Here is a 23,049-nt window from a genome sequence, read left to right as displayed (position 1 = left end):
CAGCAGGGCCTGGGGCACTTCTCTGGAGGCTGGAGGCCATGCCAGCGGCACCCATGCCCAGATGGCTGCCCGCAGAGCCGCACCTGAGCAGGCGGGTGGCCCGGGCACTGGGGGGTGCTGGTCCGGTCAGACTCAGCGTGGCTGCCCGTGCCAGGCGTGCCCAGAGGACCCCGATGCCTGGTGCTGCTGGGCGGCTGCGGCCTGGCGCTGGGGTGAGATGCAGGCTAGGCTGGAAGGGGGCAGGCTCCCCCGTGGCTGCGCCTGAGGGGGGCCCGGCCCGGCGCGGGGGGTGGCGGGGAGGACAGCAGCTAGAGGGAGCTCCTCCGGGCTGCATGTGCCTGCGCGCCCCGGTTCCTTTCATAGGCTGGCGGTCCCTCCCCCGCGCCTCCCTCCTTCCCCCGTGATGGCGGAGGACAGCGAGTCTGCAGCCAGCCAGCAGAGCCTGGAGCTGGACGACCAGGACACCTGCGGCATCGACGGCGACAATGAGGAGGAGGCCGAGCACGCCAAGGGGTGGGTCCCGCGGCCCCGCCAGGCGCCGGGTCCCGCGCTGCGGCGGGGCGGGCAGCAGGGGCCGCCCCGCCAGTGCCCGGCGGCAGCGCGGGGCCGGCCCGGGGCCTGGTGCGGAGGCTTCCCTGGGGCGGGGGCGGCGGCGGTGGGGGGACGACGACCCTCTCCCCTCCCCTCTCCTCTCCTCTCCTTGCCCGGCCCGGCCCGGCCCGGCCCAGCCCGGCCCGGCCGCTGCCTTTGTGCAGCGCTGCGGGGTGCGAAGCCGGCGGGCCGCGCCCGGGGCTGGAGACGCGCATCCTCCCGCGCCGGGGGCGGCTCAGGTGCGGGCCAGCCCGTATCCGCGGCCGCAGCCCCGGGCCGCCCCCTCCGGGGATGCTGCCTCCGGCCGGCTGAGACCCGCCCGCCGGGGTCCTCTCAGCCCGCAGGGGCCGGGCGCTGCCGCTGCTGCTTGCGAAGCCCCCTGAAAGCAGCCGGCTGCTGGCAGGGCCCTGGCCCAGCCTCTGCTGCCAGGTCTCCGAGGGGCAAATCTCGGACCCCTTGTCCAGGCCTTCCCGCTCCGCCCTGTGCTTGGCTTGCTGGAAATCTCCCCCCGGCTGACACCCGGGCTGTCTGGGCGCTGACCACTGTGTTTTTGCGCGTATCTAAAGTACCCTCCGTGTTCTCAAATTGCTTAAAAAAAAAAAAATGAGAAGCCCCTTGCGCTGCCGGTTAGACTTTGTCTACAAGCGCTTGAGAAAAAAAGACAAGCAGTTTGCTCGCCCGTGGGATCAACCGGGCAGGAGTCCGTATATGTGACCCCTTTCGATGGGCTCTGGCGCTTGTGGGCTTTCATGGGCCTGAGTGGTCGCGAGGGAACCCGCGCGGATTTCTGTGCAGGGTTGGTACACCGCAGGAAAACGGCTTTGAAGGGCTAACTACGTTCGAATTTTACCTTCTGACCCCTAGGATTAGAAATAGGCTGGCCGAGGAGGGAAAATGCTTTGTTGTTGTAACCAGGAGTGGCCTAAAATAGAAATAGGTTGGGTTTTGATCTGCTCCGTAAATACCTTCGGTAGGAGTTTTCTACATGTTTCGGTCAGAGTATTTCTGTAGGGAATTATTGGCAGAGAAAGATTTGTAAAATATTTTTTGCAGCTTGTTTGCTTGGCAACAAGCTGCTCTGCACCTTAAATATGGTGTCAACAATCTTAAAGACTGAGGAAGACTGACTTGAATTTTCTTTGTCACTCCTTCAGCGTACTCCTAGCACTGTTAGCAAGGGGAGAAGGAAACTGTTGAGCAGGTGTGGGGCATTGATCCCACTTGCCCCCTCTGAAAATTCCAGCATTTCATATTTTTTAAACGTGGGTAATGACTCCACGGAGAATACAGGGTGACTGTTTATTACCACTCAGCCAAGCCACTCTGATGCTCCAGGCCTGATGAATTAATAGTGTGATAATTGTTCTCTGAGAGGCAAGGATATTTGTAAGTGATCATCTTTTATTAGACCAACTGCTTGGTTAAGATAGACTTAGACAAGCTTTAGAATGTGAAGTGTTCGACATCAGGTCTGAGGAAAGAAGGGTGTCTGGAGTTTGTTCTTGTTTTGTTCACGTTGCAATTTCTTTTTTTACTGCTTTTCATTGCTTGAGCTCTCTTCAGCCATTCAGCCTTGCAAGCCAGGTAACTAAGTTTTCAGTGCTACAGCAAGTGCTAAAGCAATGTTTTAGCAGCAGGAAGGATACAGAGAATTACACATTCTGATTCATATCTTAAAGCTGGTTTCTTGCTAAGTAAGGTATCTTTAGTCTTTCAGAGAGAAATAATATGGCCATGGTACTCTCTCATATCTATTGAGTATTATTATGAATTCTCCATGGAAATTGCTTCCTTAGTGAATGATCAGTAACTGATGAAAGTGGGATAATTTCTAACCAGAATAAGCGGTTTGATCACTCCATTCCAGTAAATGGTATCATTAGTTTCTTTTTCTCTTTTAAATGAATTTGAATTTAAGATGACCCCCCCCCGTAATTAGATTACATCCATGTTAATTTCTTAGTGCTTGTTATATACAAAGCCTAATACGAAATTATGAATTAGTGCTTTGCTTCTATTGGCATGTCATCTGCAACTGGTTAGACCCTTTGAGTGAGGCGTGCAAACTGAGGTTGTAAAAAATTGAAACAAAAATGTGCATTGAAAAGCAGTATCAGATATTGTAACCTCTCCTCCAACTCTGCCCCCTCCCTTCTACTTCCCCTCCCCCCAAAAAGCTATAATGGCATTTTGGCATTTTCCAGGACAGGAAAGGTCAATATACCCTGTAAAATTATTTTTTCAGTATTGTAATAAAATATATCTTGTATTTACTCAATCCAAGATGAGGTTTTCTTTCCCTATTCAACATGGGGGTAAAAAAACCCCCTTCTCTTGGACTCAAATACTGGACTATAAGCCAGAGCCGGAGATGCAGCCTGCCCCAACCAGGTTTGGGGTGGCTCATGCAGTGGGGCAACCTTGTGGTGCCTGGCCCAGGCGAAGTGCATAGGGGAGTGAGAGGAGAGCGCTGGGAGGACCAGGCAACAGCAGGGGAGCTGCTGTGGCTCCATCTCCAGCCTTTACCTGGGCCCAAGGCCAGAGCCATAGCTGCTGACTGCCTCTGACCAGGAGTAGAGTTGTCACTGAAGCTGGTGCCTGGCCAGGGCAGGGCTGCAGCCACTGTGTGCCCTCTGCCCCAGGGTGGAGTCCAGGCCACTATACAGAGTAAATGGGGGCAGGTGGCAGGGGGTACAAGTCACCAGGGGGTGGGCAGTGGAAAGAGACAGGCACTGTGGGTGACAGGCAGCAAGGGAAGCAGGTGCTGGGGAACAGGCATAAGGGGAGGCAAGTGGTGGGGGTCTGGTTTCCATGCTGGAGTGGTGACAGGGATGAATTTAAGACAGCCCCCCCCCAATAATTAGACTCCGTACATGGGAAATTATAATATTTTAAAATAAATTATAATAAATTTATAATTTTCCACGGATGTAATTTAATTATTGGGGGATCATTTTCAATTCAGTCATTTTGGATTTGGATTAATATGGGGGGGTGTCTACATATATGATTATGCATGTATATAGGTGTGTATACACACACATTATAAAGCGTGTGCACATGGGTGTGTATACACAACCATACACATGCATAATCATGCATACACACATAGATATATAGGTATGTATGTGTAAATTGAAATAGCTTTAAAAGTTGCTTTGAGTATTCAGATCATTTCAAGTTGCATGGATTTACTACAAAGTATTTACAAGTAGGCTTGGTGCTTAAAAGTATGGTTATATCAAAGTTTTGAAGTGTTTGCGTCGCTGGAATTTAATATTGTGTTTAGAATTTAATTTTACATATAAGGCCTGGTATTGTTTATCCTTTGGTACAAGTGCAATGTAAATGAAGTAACTTTTCTTCAAACTGTAACTTGACATTTAAAATTGGATGATATAGGGTTGACCACAAATAGTACCATGACGCTGTATGGAGAGAAAGAGTGGGGGTGGGTTTTTTAAAGGTGGTTGGGAAGGCAAAAAAGCTGGGTAGTTATTCTGTAGCATAAAATAATCATTGCTCTCAACATCTGTGTTGGGTACGTCCTGTTACATCTTCTGGATGCATTGCATGACTTGAATACTTTACTGCTCCTATGCACTACTCTTCTTTGCCTCCCCATCTCTGCAGTTGCTTCTGTTAGCTGCACTCTTCTGCACTCTATTGCACTTCATATTAAAAGACTGTTTACAGAATAGCTTCATTAGTATATGTAAGTTTAAAATAGGCTTAAATAAATTAACCCAATGTTTTTTAAATACACAGCTTATTTAAACCCGCCCCCACTTCACCTTAGCTCTGTAAGGCCTCTCAGTCTATTCTCAATGACTCTCTGCATTGGAATTCAATGATAGAAAAGGCACAGACAGGGAATAGTCAATATTCACATTCAGAAAGATTGTAAGCAAAAAAACCCCAAACCCTTCAGTGATTCGTAAGCCATTTCATACTGGGCAGTGTAGCAGTACACTAAAATATAAAACTGCTTAATCGCAGCTTTATAAAAATGAAACTCGATTTTTCTAAGAGTTTTTGTTTGTTTGTTGTTATTTTAAAAGAAATCTGTAGCTTGGAGTTCTGCTCTGGTCTGTAATGTGGCATACAAGGTCTCACTCCTGGAGTAGATTTTAAAAATAAGGACTACAGTGGGAGACTCAGAAGAAACACAGTTGGTTAATATTAAGTTCTGCTGAATAAGTTTGATTTCTCATTTTACAAGCTCATTACTAAACAATAAAGCATGTATTTCCAAATACTGCCATTTATGGAAATAAAATATTAGCTGAAAAGTGTTAGCATATCTAACTACAGTTGTGTTGACAGTAAAATTTAAAGGACTTTATCAAGACTTTCTGGCTGGTGGTTTCTCCCTTGGAAGGATGATGGTCTAATAGGAGATTAGGAAGATCCCAGAATATATGACTGAATTTTCAAAATATAGAAGAACTATGAACCGAGTATAAACTAGTGTCAGCAACATATATTTTTGAGTTCAGTAAAATCTCACCCATTTACACCAAATTTGAATTTGGCCCTATATAGCAGAAATCATTTTTAACAGGCCCCTCAAATGTGGTTCCCCCCCCTCCCTCAGTCAGTGACTTGAAACAGCCAATACATGTTTGGGAAGAGCTGTACAGTCTGGCTTTTGCATCCCAAATTCCCTTGAACATGTGAAGATTATGGTCGTTTGGGAAATAGAGAAAAATTTTAACTTTATCAGGTGATAATGAATTTAATACCCATGTAGGTGGTTACAAGAGCTGCTTTTGTCAGAGTGATATTCAATATCTAGCTATATAGTTAAAATAACAATGAAGAGTATTCACTGGGAATGAGGCTGAGATGTTTTCACTCCACTTGATACACAGGGGGAAAAACAGCAATTCCCTGGTTGTGGAATCATACACAATTGTTTACACTTCTCCATGCATCTCTATCTGATAATATGAAAGTTTTGCCCAAAGTTTCCCAAATTGAGCTTCTGAGTTCTCTCCTATAAGGAAAATAAAATATCTTTATCTCTCAGATAAACATATGGAACCTTGGAGATGCTAAGGTTTTTAGAAATGTGCACGCACTTTTCCGCATTCATGCAAAATACCAGATGTGTGTGCACAAATAGAAAGGTGTGCATGGGTCGAATCAGACTTTAATTTGTAACTGTTTCAGACAAGTGGACAAAAAAATGGGCCTGAATGACACTCAGGGTCACATTTGCAGCCTGGTTTTGTGGCAAAAATAATCTATTTTGCAGCATGACCAGATCTCTTGACTGCCTCTCAACTGAGGCTTTGTGTACATACCACTTTTTGCTCTAGTAAATTATTTTTGGTTATGAGTGGCGTCTTTGCTTCTACTGTTATAGTTATATTGCTACTATAACTGTCACTGTCACTTAGGATTCAGTTAAAAGTGCCTTAATCACATCTATGCTAAAGGCACTATGTGGTATAGGAATATTAATATAGCATATTATTGGCAAAGAATTCCTAGTGTGGACATCACTATATCAGCAACATTGCTTTTTATACCAGAGTAGTAAAACCACTTCCCACGTGCAAAAAAGACATACAGCTAAAAGTTCAGATTTGTCAATATAACTATCTATTCTAGGGACTTCTGATGCAGCTATATCAGAAACAGATGCTAAAGAAATTCTGAGACGTCTGTAGTGTAGATGTAGCCTTATTGGCATTGCTTATTCGTCTTCCCACATAGAAGAACACTTTACACCAGCATAACAATGTTCATACAGTTGTATCATCTCAGCTATATTGACTTAATTAAATTGGTGTAGCTTTTGGTGCAAACAAGTACTTGAAGACCATTTTTTATGGAAGGCAGAAACCAAGGTTTTCAAATTTCTGTGATTGTACTAGTGAAAACGAGCCATAGTGCTTGGGGTTAATATGTGTGCATACTGAATTGAAATGGGAAAATCCAGAATTCTAAATCAGTGCAGAACACAGAAGGAAACACATTTTTTGTTTTTTTTTTTAATTGAAGAGCTGAATCCTGCTATTCTGAATATCCTTTATGTTTAGCCCCTTCCTCTTTTTCTGCCCCCACCCCCACACTTTTGCCCCACTGACTCCTATTTTAAACTGCCCGTTCTTTCAGTAATGTGAGGCGAGCTAAAATGTTGAAGGTGGAGGCTTGCTTTTATTGCTTTGCCTTTGGCTCTGCACAGTCAGTGTTTCTAATTGTGTTAGACAATTCTCCACAGCCAGTTGAGTTCCTGATCAGTGCTAGTTTTGTCTACTGCAAACATGCCTGAAGAGAAATGAAGAACAAACAAATGGATCTGTCTTTTAAAAATATTTTGTATTTTGTGGATTGTAACAGGAATGAAAGACTGATTAAGTAGCAGATCGTGTAGAGAGTGTTCAGGCAGTCATTCACGTTTGCTGCACACCCTGTCAGGCAAAAGATATGAATATTTCTTTTGTAACAAGCTTTGTAAAAGTTCTAAAAGTGAAGGTTGGGAACTAAAACTGGGTTTTGGAAGAGGTCTATTTTAGCAACGGGAGGAGGAGTGCGGGAAGATATTCAAGCAACAAGGTTGTTACCAGTTTTACTGTTTCTCATCTATATTTTTCTCTCAGCTGGAATGCTAGACAAAATTTGCAGTAGTTTTTAAAACATGGGTATGCTCTGCACCAGATTTTTGAATACTTTTCTCAGCTATTTAGCTTTCCCTATAGGATGACTGTGTTTATAGAGGTGGGGAGGAGGGGATTCCAAAAAACCTTCAGCTGGCCAAAGAACAAAGTAAATGTGTCCTGCGAAAAGCACAGTTTAACTGTTAGTAAGGCTTGGCAAAGTTCAGTTTTCTCTCTGTTACTGCTAAACATACATTTTAGATGTGCTGTTATTTCATTACTTAACTAAACCAAATAAAACACTGACCTAGTGATCTCAAAGAGCAAAATTCTAGTGGAATGTAAATGGAGCCAGTTCCCATTGAAAGATGTGTGTGTTTTACCCGCTTTATTTCAAAACTGAGTTCACTGTGACATATGGCATAGGTCATGTTCTAAGAGCAGCATTTCTTTTCACTAACAGTGGAGCTATGTTTGAGGTAAACGCTGCCCTTAGAGCTAAGTACAGAGATTAAACAAGCCGGAGACAGAAACATAGAAAGTTAGGGTTTGAAGCAACGTCAGGAGGTCATCCAGTCTAACCCCTTGCTCAAGGCAGGACCATCCCTAACCAGATCATCCCAGCCAAAGACTTGTCTAGCCAGGTTTTGGAAACCTCCAAGGATGGAGCTTCTACCACCTCTCTGGGTAACCTGTTCCAGTGTTTTACTATTCTCCTAGAGAGAAAGTTCTTCCTAATATCTAACCTAAACTACCTTGCTGCAGCTTGAAACCATTGCCCCTTGTTCTGTTATCTGCCATCACACAACAGTCTTACCTCCATCCTCTTTGGAACCACCCTTCAGGTAGTTGAAGGTTGCTATTAAATCATCTCCGTCTTCTCTTCCTAGACTAAATAAGCCCAGTTCCCTCAGTCTTTCCTCATAAGTCATGTTCCCCAGCCCCCTCACCATTTTCATCACCCTCCGCGGGACTCTCTCCAATTTGCCCACATCCTTTCTGTAGCGGGGGGGGGCCAAAACTGGACACAGTACTCTAGATGTGACCTCACCAGTGCTGAATAGCGGGGAATAATCACTAGGGCTGTGCGAAGCTTCAGTCCCTGATTTGATTCTGTGGAAATTCAGCGGCTGAATCTTTGAATCCAAATCGAATCAAGAGACCCTTTAATCTCTCTGAATCGAATCGGAACCCTCCGAATCAATTTGGAGAGATTCAGAAAGATTTGGCAATTCGGATACAGACACAGCTTTAAATGTTTTTTCTACGTGCCTCAAGGTAGCAAGTGTCTTGTGAATGCTGAGATGCTGAGGCGGGTGGAGTGTTCCACAGGAGCGCGGCAGGCTTCCCAGCATGCTCGGCAGCAGACCCGGGAGTGGAGCAGAAGCACTTCCGGTCTGCTGCTGGGTCTGCCAGGGAGCGTGCGGGAGGACCCTCCAGCACCCTCCCCCTAGCTTGGCTGGTGCCTCCTGGGTCTGGGGGCACCTGGAGTTCCCCTGTGGCCGATCGCTGTGGGGGGTCTCCCTGGCGGACCCAGAAGTGGACTGGAAGTCCACTGAGCATGCAGGAGGGCCCCCCACACTCCTGTGGGACGCTCCATCCGCCCCACCATCACAGCGTTCACGAACTGCGCCTGGTACCTTGAGGTAGGTAGAAAAAGCATTTAAAGCTGTGTCTATGGCTGAATCAATGAACTCAGGCGATTAGTCAAGAACGCACTGCAGAGTAGGAGTTTTGAAGAGATGGGAGCCCAGGAAGGGTGGCTGTGCCTTAAGGAAATGATCCTTCGGGCACAAAGGGAGACGATCCCGATGCGAGGAAAAAGAGGGAAAGGGGCCAGAAAGCTTCCCTGGCTGACCAGAGAAATCCAGAGCAGCCTACAGGCTAAAAGGGGAGCGTATAAAAAGTGGAAACAGGGAGAGATTACCAAAGAGGAGTATACCTCCTCTGCTCGTGCTTGTAGGGAGTCAGTTAGACGGGCCAAAGCTACCATGGAGCTGAGGATGGCATCCCAAGTTAAGGATAACAAGAAATTGTTTTTCAGCTATATAGGGAGTAAAAGGAAGGCCCAGGGTGGAATAGGACGCCTACTAAATGTGCAGAAGCAATTGGTGACAGGGGGGACAAGGCTGAACTCCTCAATGAGTTCTTGCCTCAGTGTTCCTAAGTGAGGGGCAAGACAAGGCTCTCACTGGGATTGCAGAGAGGCAGCAGCAGGGCGCCAGACTATCATGCGTAGACCCTGAAGTGGTGCAGAGTCACTTGGAGGAACTGGATGCGTTTAAGTCGGCAGGCCCGGATGAGCTCCATCCGAGGGTGCTGAAGGCACTGGCTGATGTCATTGCACAGCCACTGGCGGGAATATTTGAACACTCGTGGCGCACAGGCCAGGTCCCGGAGGACTGGAAAAGGGCCAATGTGGTCCCCATTTTCAAGAAGGAGAGAAAGGTGGACCCAGGTAACTATAGGCCAGTCAGTCTCACCTCCATCCTTGGCAAAGTCCTCGAAAAAATTATCAAGGCTCACATTTGCGAGAGCCCGGCAGGACCAATTATGCTGAGGGGAAACCAGCATGGGTTCGTAGCAGGTAGATCATGCCTGACTAATCTTGTCTCTCTTTATGACCAGGTTACAAAACGCCTGGATGCAGGAGTAGGGGTTGACGTCATTTACTTAGACTTTAGGAAGGCCTTCGATACGGTATCCCACACTATACTGGTATAGAAGTTAAGAGGCTATGACTTGGATGACTACACAGTCCGGTGGGTGGCAAATTAGCTAGAGGGTTGCACTCAGAGAGTCCTAGTGGATGGGTCGATATCGACCTGGAAGGGTGTGGGCAGTGGGGTCCCGCAGGGCTCGGTCCTTGGACCGATACTCTTCAATGTCTTCGTCAGTGACTTGGATGAGGGAGTGAAGTATATACTCTGTCCAAGTTTGCGGATGACACAAAACTGTGGGGAGAAGTGGACACACCGGAGGGCAGGGAACAACTACAAGCAGACCTGGACAGGTTGGACAAATGGGCAGAAAACAACAGAATGCAATTCAATAAGGAGAAATGCAAAGTGCTGCACCTAGGGAGGAAAAATGTCCAGTATACCTACTGCCTAGGAAATGACCTGCTGGGTGGCACAGAAGCGGAAAGTGAACATGAGTCGTCAGTGTGACAAAGCCATCAGAAAAGCTAATGGCACTTTATCGTGCATCAGCAGATGCGTGACGAACAGATCCAAGGAGGTGATACTTCCCCTCTATCAGGTGCTGGTTAGACCACAGATGGAATACTGCGTTCAATTTTGGGCACCACACTTCAAAAGAGATGTGGATAACCTGGAGAAGGTCCAGAGAAGGGCCACTCATCTGGTTAAGGGCTTGCAGGCCAAGCCCTATGAGGAGAGACTGGGGCACCTGGACCTCTTCAGCCTTCGCAAGAGAAGGTTGAGAGGTGACCTTGTGGCTGCCTATAAGTTCATCACGGGGGCACAGAAAGGAATTGGTGAGGTTTTATTCACCAAGGCGCCCCCGGGCGTTACAAGAAATAATGGCCACAAGTTAGCAGAGAGCAGATTTAGACTGGACATTAGGAGGAACTTCTTCACAGAGTGGCCAAAGTCTGGAATGGGCTCCCAAGGGAGGTGGTGCTCTCCCCTACCCTGGGGGTCTTCAAGAGGAGGTTAGATAGGCATCTAGCTGGGGTCATCTAGACCCAGCACTCTTTCCTGCCTATGCAGGGGGTCGGACTCGATGATCTATTGCGGTCCCTTCTGACTCTAGAATCTATGAATCGCCGATTCTCTGAATCAGCACCGAATCTTTAGATTTGGATTCGGCCGAATCAAATTGGGGACAGCGATCTGAATCAAGGAATCTAATCACTGTCCCTGATTCAGGCCAAATTCAAATCCAAATCGAATACGGCCCATCTCGCACACCCCTAATATCACTTCCCTTGACCTACTGCCAACACACCTACCAATGCAGCCCAGTATCCTGTTAGCCTTCTTGGCAACTAGGGCGCACTGCTGGCTCATATTCAACTTATTGTCCACTATAACCCCCAGATTATTTTCTGCAGAGCTGCTGCCCAGCCATTCAGCCTCCAGCCTGTACCAGTGAATGGGATTGTTCTGTCCTAAGGACTTTGCACTTGTCCTTGTTGAACCTTGTGACGTTTCTTTTGGCCCAATCCTCCAATTTGTCTAGATCACTCTGAACCATAGCCCTACCCTCCAGCATATCTACTGCTCCCCCCAGCTTGATGTCATCTGCAGACTTGCTGAGGGTGAACTCTGTGCTATCTTCCAGTTCGTTGATGAAGACATTGAATAAAACCAGCCCCAGGACTGACCCCTGGGGTGCTCCACTTGATATTGGCTGCCAAATAGACATCGAGGCTTTGATTACTACTCTCTGAGCCCAGTACTCCAGCCAGTTTTCTATCCACCATACAGTCTGTTCATCCAACCCATACTTCCTTAGGTTGCCTGCAAGAATATTGTGGGAGACTGTATCAAAAGCCTTGTTAAAATCAAGGCACGCCACATCCACTGGTCTCCTCACATCCACAGAGCCAGTCATCTCATCATAGAAAGCAATCAAGTTGGTCCAGCATGCCTTGGTGATTCCATGCTGATTGCCCTGATCACCTTTTTCTCCCCAAGTGCTTAGAAATGGATTCCTTGAGGATCTGGTCCATGGTTTTTCCAGGGACTGAGGTGAGGCTGACTGGTCAGTAGTTACCTGGATCCTCCTTTTTCCCTTTCTCAATTATGAGCATGATGTTTGCCCTTTTCCAACGATCCAGGACCTCTCCTGATCACCACAAACTTTCAAAGATGATGGTTCAATGGCTCTGCAATCACATCAGCCAACTCCCTCAGCACCCTTGGGTGCATCCTGTCCAGCCCCATGGACTTGTACACATCCAGCTTTTCTAAGTAGTCCCTAACCTTTTCTTTCACTACTGAGTGCTGCTCACCTCCTCCCCAAACTGTTCTGCCTGGTGCAATAGTCTGGGAGCTGACCTTGCCTGTGAAGAGTGAGGCAGAAAAGGCACTGAGCTCTTCAGCCTTTTCTGCATTCTCTGTCACAAGGTTGCCTCCCCCATTCAGTAAGGGACCCACACTTTCCCTGATCCTCCTCTTGCTACTGACATACTTGTAGAAACCCTTCTTGTTACCCTTCACATCCCTTGCTAACTGCAACTCCAGTTGCACTTTGGCCTTCCTGACTTAATCCCTGCATGCCTGAGCAATGCTCTTATATTCTCCCCTAGTTATTTGTCCAAGTTTCCGCTTCTTATAAGCTTCCTTTTTGTGTTTCAATCTTTGCAGCAAAATTTAGTTAGATATTTTCCTTAGCGTAAATAATATAGAAAATTAGCTCTGAATTTTGTTTGGTGTGAGGTACCCAACATTTTTATTTTTTCCAGACATTGTGAAATTCTGGAAAAGCTAATTCTGCTTGCCCATGTTCCAGCTGGCTCATAGCTGTAACCTCAGTGCAGAACTTTGGGACTGTTTTAGTCAAAGTGTACATAGTCTAGCAATTTAGCATGCAGGTCAACTAAATAATTGAAGTAGGATTCTCTATATCTTCAGATAATCTAGGTCAGGCTGGTCAAGCTGGCAGTTCATGGGCCACCCTGACAGTTGTCTCTCTTTCTGTTGCCTGAATAGCAGGGAGTGTGGGTGTGTGCATTGCTGGCACTGCCCAGGGAGGTGAGGGGTTGTATGTTGCTGTGATGCTGCCCAGAAGGTGGGGGAAATTCATGCCCCTAGCACAGCAAGGGGCAGAATCCCATCCTAGGGGTCCGCCCTCCACGGTGTGCCACCTACATGGCATACAGCCCCCAGCTGTGATGAAGTTGGACAGCCCGAATCTAGATACTGTTGTAAGAAGAATTGTATAAACTGCTGTCAAGCATAAGAACCCTTTAAGAACTGAAAATTCTGTATAGTCAATTTGGTCTCAAATGCTTGCTTTTGCAAAGATCCAAGAAAAAAAAAATCCAACTATGTAAACTGCACTGCCCGCCCCCCTCCTTTGTTTGGGTTCTCTAACCTGTGAGAGAGCTATTGGGACCCAGTCCCTAAAGCTGGTGAGCACCGCTCTGAAGTCCCTTATTCTCCTCTTGCAATTTAATTTGAAGTTCTGATGCAGATGTTCAGCACTTCTCAGGATTGGTCTTTCATTCAAGGGTCAATTAGAAAACAATGACATTACTATACAAATGAGTGTTTACAGTGGGTGGTTGAAACTTGTCTAAAAGCAGGCTTTCAGCTTGTAAGGTGGGCGTTTGAGAGTTTTCTTAGGCTCTAGTGATTTTTTTTTTTCTTATTTTTTTTTTTTTTAAGCATTGACAAGTGAGAGGGTTGCCAATACTGGGCACTCTGACCTTTAGTCAGAGTGGTCCCTAGGAAAGCATGGATTTTACAGACGTACTTTTCGTAAGGATGCATGATGGTTGCAACCCAATATGTTAATCCACTTGTTCCCATGACTAGAGTTTGGCAGAAAAAAAACAAGTAATCTCTCTTATGTGCTTGCCAATGTCACACACAATCAAAGCTGTTTCTTGCTATGACTTAAAGAAGTTTTTCTTGTTTTCTTTGAATTGGGCAAAAGTTTCTTGTATCGGTTGTAGGACCAATCGTATGCACTTGTTTTTTTGCTGCTGTTAACTTTCAAAAATTGTTAAGACTGCCGCTGCCATCCAGTGATTTGCTGTGATATATTGTGTCTGCTGTAGCATTTGATTATTTGTTAATTGATTGTCCCCTTTAAAGAGAAAAGGGCTCATACTGATATCAGCCAAAACGTGTTGAATTCTGCAAGAACAGGATGCAGATAGGGAGCTTTGTATGGTTTTTCCTTTAAATCTCATACAGTAGTAGCACTTATTTAATAACTGACTATTTGGATACTTTGCCCATCAGTCCTTGGTGAGATCTGAACAATAAATATCTAAATCTGCCTGTCTATCATTATTCAAGTTGGAAACAAAGATCCCTAAAAAAATTATGTAGAATGTTTTCTGATGGGATTTTTCCCTGGTCCTGTTGTCCTTGAAAAGGTGAGCCTGAGTGGAAGTAATTGATGGAAGTAATTGATGGAAGTCACTCATAGTGGTGTCCGGTGACCAGTGGGGTCCCCCAGGGGTCTGTCCTTGGACCCATACTGTTCAACATCTTCATTAATGATGTGGACACTGGAGTCAGAAGCGGACTGGCCAAGTTCGCAGATGACACCAAACTTTGGGGCAAAGCATCCACACCAGAAGACGGGCGGATGATCCAGGCTGACCTGGACAGGCTCAGCAAGTGGGCGGACGAGAATCTGATGGTGTTCAACGCCGATAAATGCAAGGTTCTCCACCTTGGGGGGAAAAAAAACCTGCAGCATCCTTATAGGCTCGGCAGTGCTATGTTGGCTAGCACTATGGAAGAAAGAGACTTGGGGGTCATCATTGACCACAAGATGAACATGAGCCTGCAATGCGATGCTGCGGCTAGTAAAGTGACCAAAACGCTGGCTTGCATCCATAGATGCTTCTCAAGCAAATCCCGGGACGTCATTCTCCCCCTGTACTCGGCCTTAGTGAGGCCGCAGTTGGAGTACTGCGTCCAGTTTTGGGCTCCACAATTCAAAAAGGATGTGGAGAAGCTTGAGAGAGTCCAGAGAAGAGCCACGCGCATGATCAGAGGTCAGGGAAGCAGACCCTACGATGACAGGCTGAGAGCCCTGGGGCTCTTTAGCCTGGAAAAGCTCAGGCTCAGGGGTGATCTGATGGCCACCTACAAGTTTATCAGGGGTGACCACCAGTATCTGGGGGAACGTTTGTTCACCAGAGCGCCCCAAGGGATGACGACGTCGAATGGTCACAAACTACTACAAGATCGTTTCAGGCTGGACATAAGGAAGAATTTCTTTACTGTCCGAGCCCCCAAGGTCTGAAACAGCCTGCCACCGGTGGTCGTTCAAGCGCCTTCATTGAACACCTTCAAGATGAAACTGGATGCTTATCTTGCTGGGATCCTATGACCCCAGCTGACTTCCTGCCCTTTGGGCGGGGGGCTGGACTCGATGATCTTCCGAGGTCCCTTCCAGCCCTAATGTCTATGAAATCTATGAAGTACCTGCTTGGCTATTGGTAGGTGTCAGGAGCTTCTGAGGACATATGGAAGACTTTCAAAAGCACCTCTGCCATTTAGTAAGACAAGTCCCACTGACTTTCAGAAGAACCTGTGCTTTTAATTCCCTTAGGAACATTAGAAAATTCCAGCCATTATTCTTAGCTGGAAGTATCAGAACTGTCAACTGGCCTTTATGAGTAAGGGGTGATGGTATTTAGCTTTGGCTCAGAACTACATTCTGAAAATTAAATAATCACTTTTACGGACGTAAGACAAGTTTTTACTTTTGTGCATTATGGTCACATTTTCTTCCTTACTAAAGTCCCTTATGTCTTTCTGTGGAATGTTCCCGCTAATTAAATGGTCAACAGGACATTGAAACTTCTGCTGTGCACCGGTATGTTGAAATAGTCGTTTCATGTTTTTGCTAAATAAAAAAAGCCTTTAGAATGGAATTGACTATTTAAGAGTGCCCAGATACCCTATAAACTGGGGTACTGGATGTCTGGAACAAGCATGAGCTAACATAGATAACCTTTCTATAAGATATTGCTTTCTCTTCCCTTTTCTTTCCCCTTACACAGTTAACTGCTGTTAGTTTTTCATACGTAGGGATGGTGTTTTTCTAAATTTAACTTTCATGTATTTCAGGCTTTGTGGTATTGGTTTTAATCATTTTACTTCTTCTGAATTTTTCTTGACAGAAGTCCTGGAGGGGATTTGGGAGCTAAGAAGAAGAAAAAGAAACAGAAAAGAAAAAAGGAGAAACCAAACTCCGGCGGCACCAAATCAGATTCTGCTTCTGACTCCCAGGAGATTAAAATTCAACAGCCTTCAAAAGTAAGAGCCTTATTTTATTTTAACTTCTGTGGTTTCCTGTGCAAACGAGTGGGTAGTATTCCCTTACCACCCAGCTGAATTAGGCATGTGCAGTAGAGGCTATTGTCCTTTTATGACAGACAAAAGGATACATAACTATGTCAGAAGGTAAGCACAGTAGTTTGCAGTCTTTATCAAGCTGTCTGTGGTATCCTGGTAATTACCAAGATGATGTGTTCTGTGGAAGGCGGAGGTGGTGTTTCTTTCAGTCAGTTAGTAGTCAGGCTGTTGGTGGCCTTGTAGCAGAGAATTGTAAACTGTAGTTGTAATGTTTCTTTAGAATATTTTGTGTTTGATAAATTCCAAAGTGCTCTGTTGTAAAATCAATTATCTGAATGGCAAGATTGTACAGTAGTGGATTTCAGTAGCAGTGGAATAAGTTCATTTTAAAGCAGATCTGTTTGTGGCTACTTCACTTTAAATCAGATAGGGTTACCATATTTCCAGTATCAAAAAAGAGGACACCTGGAGTGGCGGAGGTGTGGCAGGGGAGAGGGGAAGGGGTATATGATTGTTGAGGGGGGCAGTGACATGCCCTGTATCTGTCCCTCACTTCTAAGCCACAGCCCCCCCCAGCCCTGCTGCTGCCTCTCACTTCTGACCGACTGTACCCCCAGCCCTGCTGGTGGCCCTTCCTCGCAACCTGCAGCTCCCTGCTCCCCCCAGCCCTGCTGCACATGCCGTTCATGCGCGCACACTCTCTCTCTGTCTCTCTCTTTCTTTTACTTGCAAGCAGCTGTCAGGGCCCATGTGCAATCCCCCGACAGCTAATCACCTTCCCCACTGCCCCAGGCAGCCAAGCTGGCAGTAGGGGGAAAAGCTAGAGGCAGAGCAAAAACCTAGACATTTGCTTGCATTTTAAAAACCTGCCTGGACAGGAGGACAGGGGGCCAAAAAAGAGGACATGTCCTGGAAAACCTGGACGTATGGTAACCCTCAGATCTGTTTATGGTAACTTCTTCTGCCATTTTGTTGGGGGTTGGTGGTCGGGTCAGGGGCAGAGCACTCCAATAGGAAAATTTTATATCGTGGACATCCACTTTGCTTCCAAAATAAAACTTTCATTTGGGGAAAAAAGGCTGTAGATAGCCTTAATGTCCAAACCTAGTTGTCATAAAATGCAAACAGTTTAATCTGCCCTCTTTAATAGGGGGCTGTGGTTTGTGAATACTGTAGATCTGCCCTCTGTTTTCTCTTTAGTCTTGTCACCTGAAAGGCCTCCACTGTAAATCAAAGTGGACTGTCATATGATGGGAGGTACTGTCATATGATGGGAGGTACAGCCTTTGAAAAGTGTAATGCTGGCTGTGGGCTACGTTTGTTCTGTAGACTTCTGTTTGACTACCTTTTTTCAAGAAAACTGGGAGAAAGATGGCTTGTGACTTGAAAAATGACTTTTATCACAAGAATTCAGGTGATTTACCTCTTTACCTCTGAGGCACTAGGTGTTGGCTGTAAGTAAAGCTAGATGTCTCTGACTGGGGATGTACTAAAGCTCCTGCTGGTACTAAGAAAACATGGAAGCTCCTTACTTATCCCTTAAGATCACTGCAGCACGCAACGCCATGTGCCTGCTGCCATCATCTCCCAGAGCCATCTCCCAGGGCAGCAGCAGCAGGGTGCAGAGCCCAGCAGGCAGCCTGCTTCCGCCCCGTGCACAAATCTGGGGGGCACATGCCCCCCAGGTGTCTCCCAGGGTGTGTGCAGTGCTGGGAGCCCCCCACGCCCTTGGATGAGCCGCCCGGGCTCCAAGCATCCCACCACCCACCCCGGGGCCCCACTCATTCTAGTCTCTGCCCTTCCCCACTCCCTCCCTCACTTTGGGGGCCTCAATCTCCCCTCACCACGTCCCTTTCCTTCCCCTTTCCCTTCTCCGACTTGCCTGTTGTGGTGGGCAGTGCTCCACATACCATCTTGCGGCAATCCTGGCTGTGTACAGGCTCCATGTCTGTCTATGTACGCCACTCCCCCCGCTGCAGCTTCCCAGAGTCCATGCCCAGGCTGCCCTGTGGCCCTCAGCCCTGCCCCGTATTTGAGGGGGCTAAACCCTGTTAGCCCTGGCCTTCCACTGCCTATGCTTGCGACCCTTAAAAATTGCGGCGTAGGGTGAATTTCATGGTCTGCAAAATCATGATTTTCTCAGGGTCCTAGCTATGGTGTTTTTGGTTCTTCAGGTACTGTGCCTTGTAGTTGTGAATGAGGGTTTGAAGTGGTGATTTGAGGGATTCCTTGGATGAATAACTGTCCAGAGGGACTGAAATTAGTAGCCCAGGGGGCTCCTTCCAGTCCTTTTCTCCTAACTTAAAAGTCTTACTCCAAGGAGCTAATTTTGCAGTATGCCCATGTGAAAGTACATGGGCCATTGATTGTGCCACAGTAAATAGATTGTCTGGTATGATTGGGTTGGCTGGCATGAGTCTCTAGTATGGAAAGAATAGTTTCCAAATAAACAACACCTAGTTTGAGATTCAGTTGGTTTGAGTGAAGTCAGTAACAAGGATGCTAGATTTTTTTTTTTATACCCTTCTGAAATAAACCAAATTGAAGTTTGACTATTAGTTATTTTTTTGATATTTAATGGCATCTGATTGCATTAACATGAAGCTGCCTTATTTTATTCCTGTTTCATTTACTTTTTCCGAAGGGCCTTCTCTTCAACTATTTTAAATACATGATGGTGCTTACAAAATTTTTGTAAAACATCAGCTGAGCAGAAATTGCTTTGTGCCTTCTCTCCCACAAAATTAACTGAGAGATTTAAGATGTTGTAATAAAGTCTTAACAGGGGAAGTAATTGGATTGTTAAATAAGGATTATTAGTTGTCTCACAGAAACTGTAGTTGGTGGGTCAGAATTCATTAGCCAAAATTTTAATGAATAAAAGGAGGAAAAGAATTATCTTCATAGTCAGCTTGTAGTGTGTTGGAAAGTACTTGGTCACACACCTAGGGTTATGTCTCCAGAAAATTATTAAGTAATCAAAATAGCTAGATGCTAGGCCTGGATGCCTGTAGCACTATGGTTCATAAACTGCTTCATGCCCATAGCACTGTTAATCTCTATGCACACTGACCAGGAAATATGAGTAATTGACTTTTTATCAAGAATGATATTTAACTTATAAAATGCTAGCAAGCTAGGTGGATTATTAAATTGCCAATGAATGCCCTCAGTTTCTTTTAAAAGTTCATAAGGTTGAAGAATAACTAGCACCTTTCATTTTTGTACCTGCAGTTCCTCACAGAGTGGGCCTCAGTTCCTGGCTACATGAGCCTGCTGTGTTGCAGGTGTGATAGACATAAGTCTTTATTGCTTTTTACTTGTGCAGGGCACCTTATAGTGTCACAGTTATCATAATGTCATAGGCTCTCTACTTTTCTAGCATAATTTCACAGTCTGAAATTGTCCTTGTTTTATTTAATATAGTACATGAGACGCTAGTAAAAAGCTCCTCTCCTGTGCTCTGGGTAATTAATGGAAATGTTTTTTGCTTCATGTTTGTTTGTACCCCTCTCTTTCCTTTTTCCTGGTTCGACATTAGGCATACATTCTCTAGTTCATTTCCCTCTCTGTTCACCAACTCTGTTCCCATACACAAAGATAAAAACAGATAGAGGTCTTCTGTCTAGATTTTCTGAGCTATATTGGACTGTTGAGCATTGACTAGTATTAATTGTATTTGCTTGTTTTAGAAAATATTTATTTCTACTTAATTTGTGATTCTTGAGTGTTATACACTGTACTAGGGGTTTGGGTTGTAGCCGTGTTGGTCTAAGGACATAGGCAGACAAGGTTCCTTGGGTGAATTTGATATCTTTTATTAGACCAACCCAAATGGTTGGAGAATAGTTATTAAGCAAGCTTTCGGGTTCAAAAACCCTTCGTTAGGCTAAGGACGCTGCAGCAGTTGGTGTGTGCTCTTCCTGGATGGAATGAAAAGTAAAGATGCCAGGGGCTGGGCTGGGGAGTCAGTTGTCAGGCAGATTATAATGTATCAAAAATCCAATGTCTATGTTTAGTCCCTGATCTCTAGTATCCAGCAGGTTGATGAAATGGAGCTCATAGGCTCGTCTCTGGGAAGTGTTGTGTAAGTTTCCCTTGAGGATCAGGACTGAGAGATTGGAGAGAGAGTGGCCCTCCTGTGAGAAATGTGCCCCCACCGGTAATTGGGTGTTTCTGTCTTTGATGGATTTCCAGTGTGCGTTCATTCTGGTGCACAGTTGTTGTTTGGTCTCTCCTACATATCTTCCATCAGGGCATTTGGTGCATTGGATGAGGTATATTACATTTCTGGAGGTGCAGCTGTAAGATCCTGGGATGCTGATGGCTCTGTTGTGGGGTGTAGTAATAGTGGGGGTGGTGGAGATGTGTTGGCAGGTTTTGCATTTCTTGTCCTGGCACGGTCTGGATCCTTTTGGTGTGTTCTGGGCTTGAGGAAGTTTGCTTCTGGTGATGAGGTTGGTGCGGTTTGGTGCTTGTCTGAAGGCTAGGATGGGTGGCTCTGGGAAGATCTTTTTAAGAATAGGGTCTCTTTCTAATATGGGTTGCAATTTTTTGAGGATTTTCCGTACAGGTTCAAGGGATGGGTGATAGGTCATAACCAGTGGTGTGCGATTTGTGAGCGTTTTTCTTCTGTACTGCAGCAGTTCTTCACGTGGTATCCAGGTGGCTCTTTCAAACGTGCGATCTACCTCTCTGGAGGAGTGTCCTTGCTGGGTGAAAGCCTTTTTAAGATTGGTGAGGTGGCAATCCCGGGTGTTCTCTTCAGTACAAATGCAGTGGTATCTGAGGGCTTGGCTGTATATCACAGCTTTTTTGGTGTGTTTCGGGTGATTGCTGGTTCTGTGCAGATATGTATGTTGGTCTGTGGGTTTCTTGTATACTGTGGTCTATATTTTACCCTTCTGGATACTGATCATTGTGTCTAAAAAGGAGATGTTGGTGCTGGAGTATTCTAAAGAAAATCAGATGGAGGGATGGTGACTGTTGAATTTCTGATGGAACTCAATCAGAGATTGCAGGTTTTCAGTCCAAATGATGAAGATGTCATCGATATATCGTAAGTACAGCAAGGGTTTGATGGTGCAGTTCTTGAGGAAGTCTTCTTCCAGGTGGCTCATAAAAAGGTTGGCATACTGTGGGGCCATTTTAGTGCCCATAGCTGTTCCCATCATTTGGAGGAAGTGCTGATTATTAATGGTGAAACTGTTGTGTGTGAGGATGAAGTGCTCAGTAATATCTTTGGGTCTGTATTCTGGGTTGTAATCTTGTTCCTGTAGATATTTTAGGCAGGCTTGGATGCCATCCGGGTGTGGGATGTTGGTATATAGGCTGGTAATGTCCATGGTGTCTAGGAGTGTGTTGCTGGGAAGGTGGTCTATGTTTTTAAGTTTCCGTAGAAAGTCTGTAGTGTCTTGGACAAAACTTGCTCTGTGGGTGACAAGCGGTTTTAGGATTGATTCAACGAAACCTGATATTTCCTCAGTTAGGGTCCCGTGGTTGGATATGATAGGTCTGCCAGGGTTCCCTTGTTGGTGGATTTTAGGGAGCATGTAAAAAGTCCCCGAGTTAGGTAGCGGGGGGATCAAGGTCTGTAGTTTTTCTTGTAGTCTTGTTGGAAATGATTTGATGGTATTGTTGTGTTTTTTGGTGAAAAGGGGAGTAGGATCTTGTAGTTCTTTGTAGTAGGTGGTGTCAGAGAGCTGTCTGTTGGCTTCCTTTATGTAATCCTCACGGTTTAGGATGACTGTGGCTCCTCTTTTATCTGCTGGTTTTACTACTATTTGGTGGTCAGATCTTAGAGATTCTATGGCCTTTTTCTCTGGTAGAGAGAGGTTGTTGTGGTGGCGCGTGTTGCTGATTATTTCATTGTTCATTCTTTCCCTGAAGTAGTCGATGTAGCGGTCAAGGTTAGGGTTTCGTCCACTGCGAGGTGTCCAATCTGATGTTTTTTTGGGCTTTTTGGCATTGATCCTTTCCTGAATGTTGTCAGAGGATGCGTTGTTGTTGGGAGTGGGTTCAGTTTGGTCGTGGAAATGTTCTTTGAGGTGCAGGCGTCGGAAGAATTCTTCTAGTTCTCCACATTGAAGTATTTTATTAGGGTATTTTTCTGGACAGAAATTTAGGCCTTTAGAAAGGACAGATTTTTCAGTTTTGGTAAGCGTGTGTGTGGAGAGATTGATAATATTTGTGGGTTGGTTGCTGCTTTCAGTTTCATTGGGTCTGAGGTTGGAAGGTCATAAGGTGTTGGTGTTGTTCCTCTGATGGTTGTTTTGTGGCTGGGGAGCTTGTTCTTGGAGTAATTTGTTCCATTTCTTCTTTTTATGTAGGATGAATGCTGTAGAAAGTTTTTCGTAGTCTCTTTGTATCCACTGTATATTGTCAGGGAACATGCATGGATTTCTATCTTTTAAGTTGTTGTAGTGTATGGCGATATCCTTCCTGAGTTGGTCTCTTTTGGAGTAGAGTAGGTGAAGTAGATGATTTCTAATTTTCTCTGAAGTTCTTCTGCATAGCTGTGAAGTATATTTGGAGTTGTGTGTAGTAGTCAGGGGATTGTAGATGTTCAGTCCTCGAGGAATGATGTGTTTCTTGCAAAGGCTTAGAAAATATATGTCGCTGTTGAGTTTGGCTTCTTTCTTTTTCATGTTGTACAGTTTCCATTTTAGACGGCTGAATTCGATATCTTCCATGTTGCAGGGGTTTGGGTTGTAGCCATGTTGGTCTATTTGCTGCTTTCTAAATGAAGGGAGTATTGCAAGATGCACATTGTATGTCGTTCAACTAACTTAAGTGGGTAGGATCAGCTGAGAGTGCTAGTATGTTTTTGGACC

At 45.5% G+C, this 23,049-nt stretch overlaps 1 protein-coding gene across 3 annotated transcripts in view; it reads left to right on the top strand.

Moving 5' to 3' along the window:
- The first annotated feature begins 370 nt into the window (after nucleotides 1-370).
- NMT2 (N-myristoyltransferase 2) overlaps nucleotides 371-23,049 on the top strand; it is a 49,523-nt gene continuing 26,844 nt past the window's right edge. For all 3 annotated transcript variants that reach the window (XM_006271984.4, XM_019497823.2, XM_006271982.4), the window contains exons 1-2: nucleotides 371-513; nucleotides 16,042-16,177. In XM_006271984.4, coding sequence (XP_006272046.1) covers nucleotides 404-513; nucleotides 16,042-16,177 — 246 coding nt within the window. In that variant the 5' untranslated portion in view covers nucleotides 371-403. The remainder of the gene's footprint in view (nucleotides 514-16,041; nucleotides 16,178-23,049) is intronic.

Source organism: Alligator mississippiensis, chromosome 5 (assembly GCF_030867095.1).
Source record: "Alligator mississippiensis isolate rAllMis1 chromosome 5, rAllMis1, whole genome shotgun sequence".
NCBI lineage: Eukaryota > Metazoa > Chordata > Crocodylia > Alligatoridae > Alligator > Alligator mississippiensis.
This window is presented reverse-complemented; position numbering and strand designations above follow the sequence as displayed.